We start from the raw sequence: 12,562 nt of genomic DNA on the forward strand, positions 1-12,562 counted from the left end.
CAAAGTTCAAGGATGTGCAACAACATAAAACTTTCTCAACATTATGTCCAGATAATCTGGAAACACCAAAAATTCTTGTTTGGTCAAAATGACCTTTTATCATCTCCAAAGATATCTCCTAATCATCTACAGAATAATCTTATATGATACATACAGATGACAATTATTCAATACAGAATAAATACTTATATCAAAGTTTAAAAAACAATGGCTTCTCAGTGATTAGTGGCATAATTACCACTATGTAATTATGTGGTTCTTTGGGATTTTCCTTATTTTCCTGGATATTTATGAACCTGCTCCCCTTCCTTCCCCTTCCCCCAGATTTAAAGGCTCAATATGAAAATAGTAAACGAGATCCAAAACTAAAAATCAGTAAGTACATAAATGCAAATAGTATTTTATCTGAGAATTGACAAATAATAAAAAATGTACAAATTGTTATAAAATTATAACCAAAGAAAATGCCATCTATATCCAGAGAGAAAACTTTGGATACTCAATATGGATCAAAATACAGTATTTTCACCCTTTTCATTTTGATTTGTGTACTTTTTTCTTTCTTATGTTTTTTTTCCTTTTGACCTGATTTTTCTTGCACAAAGTGACAAGTATGGAAATATATTTGAAGGATTTCACATATTTAACCTATACCAGATTGTTATCTTAAGAGGGAGTTGATAAGGGATAGAGGAAGAAAACTTTGGAACACAAAGTCTTACAAAAATAAATGTTGAAAACAAGTTTTAGATGTATTTGGAAAAGAAGATACTATTGAGGGAAAAAAATTATAATTAAGGCATTCCTCATATGAAAAACAAAAAAAAAATTACTGAGTCAAAGTTCTAGTAAAAACTAACCAATGGAAATTAAAAAACGGAAAAATACAACTTAAATCATTCACTAACGTGTATAATATTTTGCCAAATTGTCTCAAATATTACTTACATTTAAAGCAGCTTCTCCACATTTTTCAATTGCAGCTAGACCCTGATTATGAATATGTGTTTCCAAAAGTTTTTTCAATTCTCCAAGGCCATCCTGAATTCGAGATACAAGATTATACATGCGTCCCAAATCTAAAAGAAAAGGAGAATTATTTCTAGAAACATTTGTCAAAATGAATTACTTGTCTGACAATTCTTCATCAGGTTCACTGTACTAAAAAGAGAATTTCTTTTCTTTGATGAAATATAATTTAAATCTTTAAAAAAAAGGCTTTATAATGAAAATACTCGATTACATTTACAAACTTACTTCATCTTTTAATTACTGATTTATATAATTCAGAATTTAAGCTGTCATCTTCTACTACCCCTAAAGAAAATATTCTTCAACTTTCCCCATGTATAAAATGTTATTGCTTCTTCAGCTTCTACTCAAATTTTTTAACACTGTTCTACTTATGTAAAGTAGATAGGCAACAATAATTAAAGCAAAAGGATCAAACAATCTTAAAATTCTCCAAAATTCTTAGTATATACAACTTTAAACATTTACTTCAGAAAAGTTCATTTATTTTTGTTATTTTACAACAATCATAAAGAAGGTCTTGGGACTTGGGTGTAAATTCCAAGGAAAATTTATTTCTTTATATATTCCTCTTTTTAAAAAAAGAGTATATTAAAACTATGCTTTTGCAAACTAAATGTTGACCAAAATTAGACCTTAAAAAATCTTTGCTCCCTTCTTTGTAGATGAAGGATTACAAGTATACACTATTAAATAAAAATTAATATTTGTCTGACATATTAGTTTTCTAAGGAGAGGAGGAAATAAAGTTGTCTGCAACAATGGAGGGGAGGGAGACAATGCAGTACAGGCAGGACACTTGCAAAAGTGAAAAATATAAACTGCCTCTAAGCTCCAACTCAAACCTTTTTTAAAAAAAATTCTGATATTTATCTAACAGACAAAACAAGCAAAACAACAACACAATGAACCCTATAAACAAGTTGTGCTTTGTGAGAGAAATTAGTATCTCACATGTCATACAGTTTTTGCAGCCACTAGTGTAGCTGGATTAATTGTTTCACTTGGATTTCCTTCTGTTATGAAATATTCCATAAACGATCATAGTAGGAAAAAAATCCTATGACTGAGTCTAGCTGCTGGAGATAAAAAGGAGGCATTTCCAGAGACTATGTAGCCAGTAGTTCTTTAGTACTCTGAAGCTTTTAACAAAATTGTACTGTTTAAAATAAATTTAGGTATGTATACTTATGTTAGCAAATGATAAAATAGTTAATGTTATATAGTATTTATGACTTACTAAATTTTTACATGTGCATTCATAATTTGTTGCAAAATCTCAAAAAATGTCCATTTAATTATGTATGGCCAATCCATGAATAAACAAAAGTTATAAAACTCATGAATGTCATGGGATGACTATATTAGAAAATAAAGATGATATGGAAGTAAAATATATTAACAAAAACCTAATGCACTGTATATTAGAAATCTATTTTTAAAAATGAAGATACATAAAATCAAAGTATTTGTAACCCATATAAATTCTTCTTTAATATTTAAAAATCAGGACATATTTTAGAGGAAGTGAAGCTCTGTCATAAATACCTTTGAAAAGCAATGAGTGAAAAGAGTGCTTAAATTCTTATCAATAAGATACAGAGTCAATTTCTGAGAATGGGACATAAATAATACTTCAAAGAACATCAAAAATTAAATCAATCACTAATTAATGCAACAAAGCCAGGCACGAGGGTATGCAAGATCAAAACACATACAAAATAAGAGAAAAATAAAAGTACAGAATTATGTAATAAAGATATTAATACAAAAGGAAATCCCTTAATTTAAGATGAACATTCAGTATTAAAAGTTATAGTTGATTACAAACCAACAATCAATTGACAATTGACATTGTTTTCCACTAATGGTTTGCCTAAAGTAAACCTATATTTCAAATTACTGACTTCCTATATTTACTTCTTATATCTTTCATTCATGTCATCATTGTCTTTCCATTTTCAACTTCTTCCTCACTTTTTTTGGTGCCACTCATATAATGTTCTTTGAAAAAAAATTAATAGCTTTTTATTTTCAAAATATATGCAAAGATAGCTTTCAACATTCGCCTGTAAAACCTTGTGTTCCAAATTTTTCTCCCTTCTTTTCCCTCCCACAGCAAGTAATCCAATATAGGTTAAACATGTGCAATTTCTTCTATACATATTTCTACAATTATTGTGCTGCACAAGAAAAATCAGATCAAAAAGGAAAAATGAGAAACAAAAAGCAAGGAAACAACAAAAGAAAAAAATGCTATGTTGTGATCCACACTCAGTTCTCACAGTCTCTCTGGGTGTGGATGGCTCTCTTCATAAGATTTTTGGAACTGATCTTAATCATCTCATTGTTGGAAAAAGCCATGTCCATCAGAATTGAACATCATATAAGCTGTGTACAATGATCTCCTGGTTCTGCTCATTTCACTCAGCATTAGTTCATGTAGGTCTCTCTGAAGTCATCCTGGTGATTGTTTCTTACATAACAATAATATTCCATAACATTCACATACCATAACTTATTCAGCCATTCTCCAACTGATGGGCATTCACTCAGTTTTCAGTTTCTAGCCACTACAAAAATGGCTGCCACAAACATTTTAGGACATTTTCCCTCCTTTAAGATCTCTTTGGGATATAAGGCCAGTAGAAACACTGCTGGGTCAAAGAGAATGCACAATTTGATGACCTCTTGGGCAGTTCCAAATTGCTCTCCAGAATGGTTGGATTAGTTCACAATGCCACGAACAATGTCACATAACATTCTCAAATTACTAGTTGATAACTTCTGGATTTTTTAATGACAGAAAAATGGTAATGGAGAGGGTGTAGGAGGAGTATACATTTAGAGCTGAAAGGAATCTAGGAGGTGATCTAATTCTATCCGCTCATGTAAAGAAACAAAGATCTAGAGTTGTTAAATGAGTTGCTTGAGGTCACAAAGCTAAACAGTAGAAGATATGGAATCTATAGTCAGGCAATCTTGCCTTCAAATACCGTACTTCTTTCACTATATTCCTATTCCTCAGAATAAAAGGTGTTTGGGATAAATCATGAACAAAACTGAGGAAATCAAATTTATTTTTTAACAAATAATTATCAAAAACACTGTGCATGTATGCAAAGATTCCTATTTAATATTTTAAAGAGAAAATGTGACTGTAGAACTTTTCTCACAGAGATACCTCTTCATATCACACAAAATCCCAATCAAATATTGCCATACTGTAATGGGCTGAGGCTTGAGTTGATGCACTGAGGTTCCAAGCACGTGAGGCTAAATAGTAATTGGACCATACTCTATTATTATATATGCTTGGAGAAAGAATGGCCCCTGCCCACTCTTGTTGTAAGTCCTGATGTGTTATATAGGAAATGACATTTTTGCTGAGTGGAGGCAGGGAAGTGGAAAAGGAAGCAGAAAGAGAGACTGAGTGGCTGGTGTCTTGACACAGCTGCTCACATTGCTATCACGACCGTCCTTTACCTCCAGTTCCCCTCTGCTACCTGGCTTCCTGTCTGCCCATATTGCTATAGCAATCCTTCTTCACCTCTACTGAGAATAAAGATGGAAGATTTTTCTCTTAACCTGAATTCCTGACTCCGGCTGATTTTAAATACACGGTCATCACATTTGAGTATTACAATACTCACCTAAGTTCCTGGTCACTGGAGACTTCTTCAGTGAAAGTAGGGTCCTTGGTTCCCACGTTTGGGCACCAAATGTGATGACCACGTATTTAAAATCAGCCGAAGTCAGGAATTCAGATTAAGGAGAAAATTTTCAATCTTTCTTGAAGTGAAGAGGTGAAAAAGGATTGTGATAGCAATATGGGCAAACAGGAAGTCAGCTAGCAGAAGGGAACTGGAGGTTAAGGGTGGTTGCGATAGCAATGCGAGCAGCTGTGTCAAGACGCCAGCCAGCAGTCTCTCTTTCTGCTTCCTTTTCCACTCCCCTGCCTCCACTCAGCAAAAACGTCATTTCTTATATAACACATCAGGACTTGCACCAAGAGTGGGCGGGTGCCATTCTTTCTCCAAGCATATATATTAATAGAGTATGGTCCAATTACTATTTAGCTTCATGTGCGTGGGACCTCAGTGCATCAACTCAAGCCTCAGCCCATTACAGCATATTTGTGCAAAAAAAGATGGGATCCCAAGGATGGTTGCATCTATGCAGACTAGAAGAAATCTATATGCTTAGTGGAGGGGATTATGGTGATTTCAGAGAAGCTTTATGTCCTTTCCCTTTTATCTCCACTTCAACTTGATAATCTGGGGCCTTCAAAGCTCTGTGGCAAGATATAATGCTAGAAAAGGGAAGTATTGTGTACAAATATATGGAAATTACAGAATACAGGCTATGAATGGCTGGTAAAGTACATGATGGGCAACAATGCTAGTTAAAGTAGACCAATAACAGCTTGTCTTGAGCAGAAGACATAATCTTATCTGTGAAAAAGGAAAATTAATTTGATGGTAGTGTGAAGGGTGAATTGGAAGATTATAAATGAATCTAGTTATGAGGTTTGTACAAGAGACAAATGAATAAAGCTTGGATGAGGAGGAGACAGTTGGAAGAGAAAGAAAGCACCAGAACTGAGACAACTACCTGGATTCAGTTGAACAAAATTCAATTAAATAAACATTAAGTATCTATTACATTCAAAGCACTAGGGAAATAAAGACAAAAAGTTTCAAGCCATTATGAAGCATATATTCCATGGGCAGAAATGTGTCTTGCAGAGGGGATACAAGCTATATACAGATGAGAGAAAGAGTACTATCAAATAGAAAGGAGGGTACACAGTTTCCCTAACTACCTAAAGAAGATAGATAAGCAAATTGAAATTTAGAAATGAGGCAGGAAAACAGTAGAAGCTTCAGCTTGGAAAAATGGTTAAAAAAACAAACCCTAATATGATAAATTTGAGAAACTGCAAGAAATCAGGGTCATTAATGCACTGTTGCTGAAACTGTAAAATGCTACAATCATTTTGGAAAAACAATTTGGAACAAGTTCTACCAAACTTTTTGAATCAGCCCATGCCACAACGAGGTCTCTTCCACAAACCAATCAAATAAAGAGGAATATTTGTAAAAATATGTGTAATCGTTTTTCTTGTTTTAGCAATGGACTGCAAATTAAATGTATGCACATCAATTGAGGAACTGAACAAACAAAAGTATATAAATGTAATAAAAAGGACAGTTTCTGAGTAACTTGTGAAGATTTTTATGTATGGATGCAGTCAAATGAGCAGAAACAGAAGAAAAATTTAGTCAAAACAACATTGTAAAGAAAAACTGACAAAACTTAAGAATCCTAATCAATAAAGTGACCAATGATGAAATGTGTTTTCCACTACCTCTTGAAAGAGGTAATGGACTCAAGGTGCAGAATAGCACAGATTTTTAAACATAGTTACTGTAGAAATTTGAATGACATGACAAAGCATCTTTTTTGTTGTTTTTTTTCTTTTAAATTGTAAGAGAAGTGGGAGTTAGAAAAATGCTTCCATTAAATAAGTTTTAAAAAGAAAAACTATGGCTTCTGTATGTATAGATGGGAATCACGCAAAATTCAAACTCTAACTTAGTAGTCAACTTTGGCTGATATTTAACTGTGCTAAGGAGTTTGCCAAAGGAAGCTAGAAAGACAGTAGATTGGTTTGAGTTTGTGAAGAGTAAAGCTGAAAAGTTTGTATTTTATTCTGGATATAGTAAGGAGTTGAAAGGTTTTGCACAGGGAAATGACATGGTAATTCCTGTGACTTAGGAAGATTATACTGGCAGCCATATGAATGATAAAGTAGTGAGGGGAGAAACCTAAGGCAGAGATCAATGAGGATTATAGTTTTAGAGCTAGAAGGGCTTTTGAGACTCCATCTAGTTTAATTCCTAAGCTGCAAAGATAAGATGACTAGCTCAAAGTCACACAGTAACAAGTAGTTGAATCAGGGTTTGAATTCTGTGTTAGAGCTGTGGTTTTCAGGAGACATTTGTAAGGCAAGAGATGACCAAATGAGAAAAGATTTGATAGTGTTTAGTAACTGAATAAATGTAAGGAATGAAAAAGGAGGAAGAGCACAAATAACTCTGAAATTGCTCCTAAATAATTAGAAAGATAGTAGTAGAACTAGCTTTGGGGGCAAAGATGAGTTTAGCTTTAGACACAAATTGGAGGTTTTCTCAGGCAACTGATATGGGAATATCCATAAAGAAGCTAATCTAGTTCTATAGATCATCAAGTTATCTGTATTAAAATGATAACTGAATCCATAGGAATGAATAGGATTGACCACATAGAGAAAGGAAGAAACCCAAAATTCTGGGAAACTGTCACTTAAAACAGGAGGTAGATGTTGATCCAGCAAAAAAGCCTAAGAAGGACAAATCAAATTTGAGTGAAGGAGATCCAGAATGTACCAGACCTAAAACTATATTAAATTATTTAGTATTGGCTAAAAAAGGAAGTGGTGAATCTCTTTAAGACAGGAGATAGATGTTAATCCAATGAAAAAGCCTGAGAAGGACATACCAAATTTGAGTGAAAGAAATCCAGATTGTACCAGCCCTAAAACTATATGAAATTATTTATTACTGGCTAAAAAAGAGTGGTGGATCAGTGAAACAGGGTTATGGACAAAAAATGCAAATTTAAACAACTCTGAGGTACCACTACACACTTCTCAAGTTGGCTAAGATGACAGGAAAAGATAATGATGAATACTGGCAGGTATGTGAGAAAACTAGGACATTAATACATTGTTGGTGGAGTTGTGAATTTATCCAACCAATCTGAAGAGCAATTTGGAACTACGCCCAAAGGGCTATTCAACTGTGCATCTTCTATGAAGATTAGTCAACCAGCCTGACTGAAAAACTGAGAAAGGGAAGGGAGTAATATGTAATCAGGCTATAAAGACACGCTATGGCCAGAACATGAAAGGCTTTAGAAAAGCCATCTTGTTTTTTATTGTACAGATGTGATAAGATAGTCACTAAAGGAAAATAATTCTTACAGATGCATGGAAAAAACCAAGGTCATATGGAGAGAGATTAATTAGTATTAGAACTTATTTAAAAGCTAAAATGAGCTTTTTTGGGGGCAAGGGAAAAGATACCTTCAAGAAGCTATATAGCTATGGCTAATCACATCAATAGGAACTACTTTAATTCTTTCTTGGAAAATCAAGGGTCAACAAAGTTAGAATTAATCTTATTTTAAAATTTTCATTGGGAAGAAGTGACCAAAATGGTTTATGAAGCAGATTGAAATAGGGCAATATATAGTTTTAAGATGTAAAAATGTTACAAGAAGGCTTCCTCCCTTTTCCATATTTTATCTTACCCTTCTAGCACCCTTATAATTCTGATCTTAAAAGAGTTCAGCTTCTTCAATTAAAGCTATGTTCACTGAGGATTAGCTGGCAAAACTGGTATGTGAGGATACCAACGACTGTGTTCGCTGCTAAAATAAACTATTTTAACTACATTTCTGTGGCTTTTAATTTAAGAGGCCCTTTAAAGAAGTCATTAATCTTAGTGAATGAATCTTTTATTTTTTTTTCCCAAATAGCTTTTTATTATCAAAATATACACAAAGATAGTTTTCAACATTTACCTTTGCAAAACCTTGTGTTCCAAATTGTTCTCCCTCCCTTATCTCTACTCCCTTCCCTAGACAGTGAGCAATCCAATGTATGTTAAACATGTACAATTTATATATATATATATATATATGTCTTTTTCTTTTTTTTAATGTACCTTTGGATAATTCTTTTTTTTTTTTAATTAAAGCGTTTTATTTTCAAAACACATGCATGGATAATTTTCAACACTGACCCTTGCATAGCCTTGTGTTTCAGATTTTCACCTCCTTCTCCTAGATGACAAGCAATTTAACATGTCATACACATTAAAATATGTTAAATCCAATATGTGTGAACACATTTATAAAATTCTCTTGCTGCACAAGAAAAATCAGATCAAAAGGGACAGTAAATGAGTAAGAAAATAAAATGGACACAAGAAAAAGAGAATGCTATGTTGCGATCCACACTCAGTTCTCATAGTTCTCTCCCTGAGTGTATGTAGATGGCTCTCTTCATCACAAGACTATTGGAACTGGTTTGAATCTTCTCATTGTTGTAAAGAGCCATATCCATCAGGATTGATCACTGTATAATCTTGTTGTTGCCATGTACAATGATCTCCTGGTCCTGCTCATTTCACTTAGCATCAGTTCATATATGTCTCTCCAAGCCTCTTTGTATTCATCTTGATGGTCATTTCTCAAACATAACAATAATATTCCATAACATTCATATACCATAATGTATTCAGCCATTCTCCAAATGATGGGCATCCACTCTAAGTGAATGAATCTTTTAAACAAAATTCCTCTACTGGGATAGTATAAATTTCTTCAGGTGGTTAAGGCTCATTAAAAGTGATTAATCAGGGCAGGTAGGTGGTGCAGTGGATAGAGCACCAGCCCTGAAGTTAGGAGGACCTGAGTTCAAATCTGACATCAGACATTTAACACTTCATAGCTGTGTGACCCTGGGCAAGTCACTTAACCCTAACTGCCTCAGCAAAAAAAAAAAAGAAAAAAAAAAAGAGGTGACTAATCACATTAGTTACTTCCCTGAAGATCAGACACTTCATACATCTATATTTCATTTCAGTTGGATTAATTGATCACATTCCAGCTCAAACATTTTACAGTTCTATAAAGATAGGGATCAAAGGAATTTTTGTTTAAGACACTCTGAAAAGAAAATTTCATTTTTCTTTTTCTGCTCTTATCCGGAATAACTATGTTATGTATTTATGGAATAATCTAGTGATTACATGAAATATTCCAGAAGAAGCATTTAAACTGTTTGACTCAAATATGGAACCTTTTAGAGTTTCTGCTTTGTACTGGTAACTCAAAAGAATTTTTTTAAAGTTTAGATCACCTCATCTAACAAGTTGGCAGTGTAACAATGAGCATTTTAAAAACTTATTTTTCTGGATTTTGTAAATAGAATTCAGTTAGGTATGGTCTAGAAGTCAAGCTTTCTGAAGGCATATGAGGGAAAGATAAGCAAGTTTTCCCCTCTGTAAGTGTCCTTTAGTTAAATGGATGAAAAAATAATCCATTCTTCTTAACATTCCAAATTAAAAGAAAGAAAACAATGAAATACAACTTAACATACTCTTTAATAATTTAGCTAATACTAATTATTAAAACTTTTAGTCATTGTCAGGTTTAGGCAGAACAATTCTGTTAATTCATTGATATTCCATTAAATTCAACAGCCTTTCACAAGTCTGTTTTCAATGCTCTAATTTTCAGGGGAATTTGGGATCAAAATTGTTTTTTATTGTCTTCATTAAGAAAATTTGAACTGCTTTCTTACAATTAATCAAAGGAAAAATATTCAGTTTTCCTGCCTTGCCATATAAGGGAACAAGAAAAAGAGGGGGAAAAAAATCTCACAATCACAATAATGTCGATGTGTGATTCTCTCTGTCCTAGTCAGAATTTTCCTTTTCAGCCAATCATCTGGATTATCTTTACTTTTCTTCCTCCCCCCTTCTCCCCCCCCCCCCTTTTGGGGATTAGGCATGTGAAAACTGCTTCCCTCTTCCAGAGCCTTTTGGTTAAAAAAGTTGCCTTTGATGAATACAGAGAGGACTGGCGAGACTTACATGAACTGATGCTAAGTGAAATGAGCAGAACCAGGAGATCATTATACACACACTTCGACAACGATATTGTATGAGGACATATTTTGATGGAAGTGGATTTCTTTGACAAAGAGACCTGAGTTTCAATTGATAAATGACGGACAAAAGCAGCTACACCCAAAGAAAGAACACTGGGAAACGAATGTGAACTATCTGCATTTTTGTTTTTCTTCCCGGGTTATTTATACCTTCTGAATCCAATTCTCCCTATGCAACAAGAGAATTATTCGGTTCTGCAAACATATATTGTATCTAGGATATACTGCAACATATCCAACATATAAAGGACTGCTTGCCATCTAGGGGAGGGGGCAGAGGGAGGGAGGGAAAAAAAAAATCGGAACAGAAACGAGTGTCAATATAAAGTAATTATTAAATAAAAATTAAAAAAAAAAGTTGCCTTTGACATAAACCAAGATGTATAATCATTTCTTCTCATATTAGCCTTCTAATATAGAAATAATACAAAGTTCTTTCTAGTTAAATACTATCCTCTGCTCTATCTAAATATATTTCTTTCCCATCACAAGGTTAAGCTAAACTCGGAACACTATTTTTAAAAAACACATTTGCAAAGAACATAAGATTTATAAAGAAGATAAAGTGGTTGTATTTCAACAAATTAGTGATATACCTTGGAAAGCATGTTTACCAAGTAGGCTACTAATGTCATTAACTTTTTGAAAGCGATCTTTTTTTGATTCTATAAAACAAATGCTGAGGTTTAAACATCAGACACAATCATGGAATAAATATTGCTTTACAACAAGCACTGAGATCTTTCCTCCACTAAAACATGAGGCTGGCAGGTACAAACATACTTCACTGATTCCTTGCTCTTTTGTCCATTGGTGCTAAATGAAACAAAACTATTTCCTCTTGACAGTCTTTCAAATTTGTGAAGGTGAACTGGGAATATTCTCATAGAATCTTTGATATCATCTAGTTCAAAACATAACTGAACAAGAATCACCTGTACTACATTCCTGACAGATTATCATCCAGTATTTGAAGACCTGCAATAAAATAGAACCTAGAAATGGAAGCTTCCACATCCCCTTGAAGAACTATCTGGGGTGATGAGAGAGAATGAGTACATAGGGTGGCCCTTTTTACATACCTTTACCTTTAATGATCCTTACTCTCAATTCTTTGGGGATTGTGTATTCCATAGCTTAAAATTTAAAGATTTTAAATTAAAAAAAAAAAAAAAACCCACCACTAGAAGAACAGTAATATTTAAAAGATAGGCCTCTTTTTGTAGTGTTAAGAAACTGAGGGAATGCCCATCAGTTGCAGAATGCCTGAATAAGTTATGCTATATGAATGTAATCGAATATCATTGTTCTACAAGAAATAATCAGAAAGATGATTTCAGAGAGGCCTGGAGAGACTTACAAAAACTGATGCTAAGTGAAATGAGCAGACTCAGGAGATCACTGTTCACGGTAACAGCAGGATTATATGAAGATCAATTCTAAAGAAGGTGGCTCTTCTCAACAATGAGATGATTTAAGCCAAGTCCAAAAGACATGAGATGGAGAGATCCATCTACACTCAGAGAGAGGACTGTGGGAACTGAGTGTGGATCACAACATACCATTTTCCCTTCTTTTGTTGTTTGCTTGTTTTCTATCACCCCCTACCCCCATCTGATCTTTCTTGTGTCGTATGACGAATGTGGGAAATATGTTTGGGAGAATTGCAAATGTTTAACCTACAATGGATTGCCTGCTGCTTGGGAGAGAAATTTTGAAACACAAGGTTTTGCAAAGATAAATGTT

The 12,562-nt window shown here is 33.7% G+C and overlaps 1 protein-coding gene across 1 annotated transcript in view; it reads right to left on the minus strand.

The window, feature by feature from the left end:
- The window catches only part of CUL1 (cullin 1), a 49,860-nt gene that overhangs the window by 19,709 nt on the left and 17,589 nt on the right, over positions 1-12,562 (minus strand). The window contains exon 8 of the mRNA XM_052001728.1: positions 949-1,079. Within this exon, the coding sequence (XP_051857688.1) occupies positions 949-1,079 (131 nt within the window). The remainder of the gene's footprint in view (positions 1-948; positions 1,080-12,562) is intronic.

This window comes from Antechinus flavipes, chromosome 5, assembly GCF_016432865.1.
Source record: "Antechinus flavipes isolate AdamAnt ecotype Samford, QLD, Australia chromosome 5, AdamAnt_v2, whole genome shotgun sequence".
NCBI lineage: Eukaryota > Metazoa > Chordata > Mammalia > Dasyuromorphia > Dasyuridae > Antechinus > Antechinus flavipes.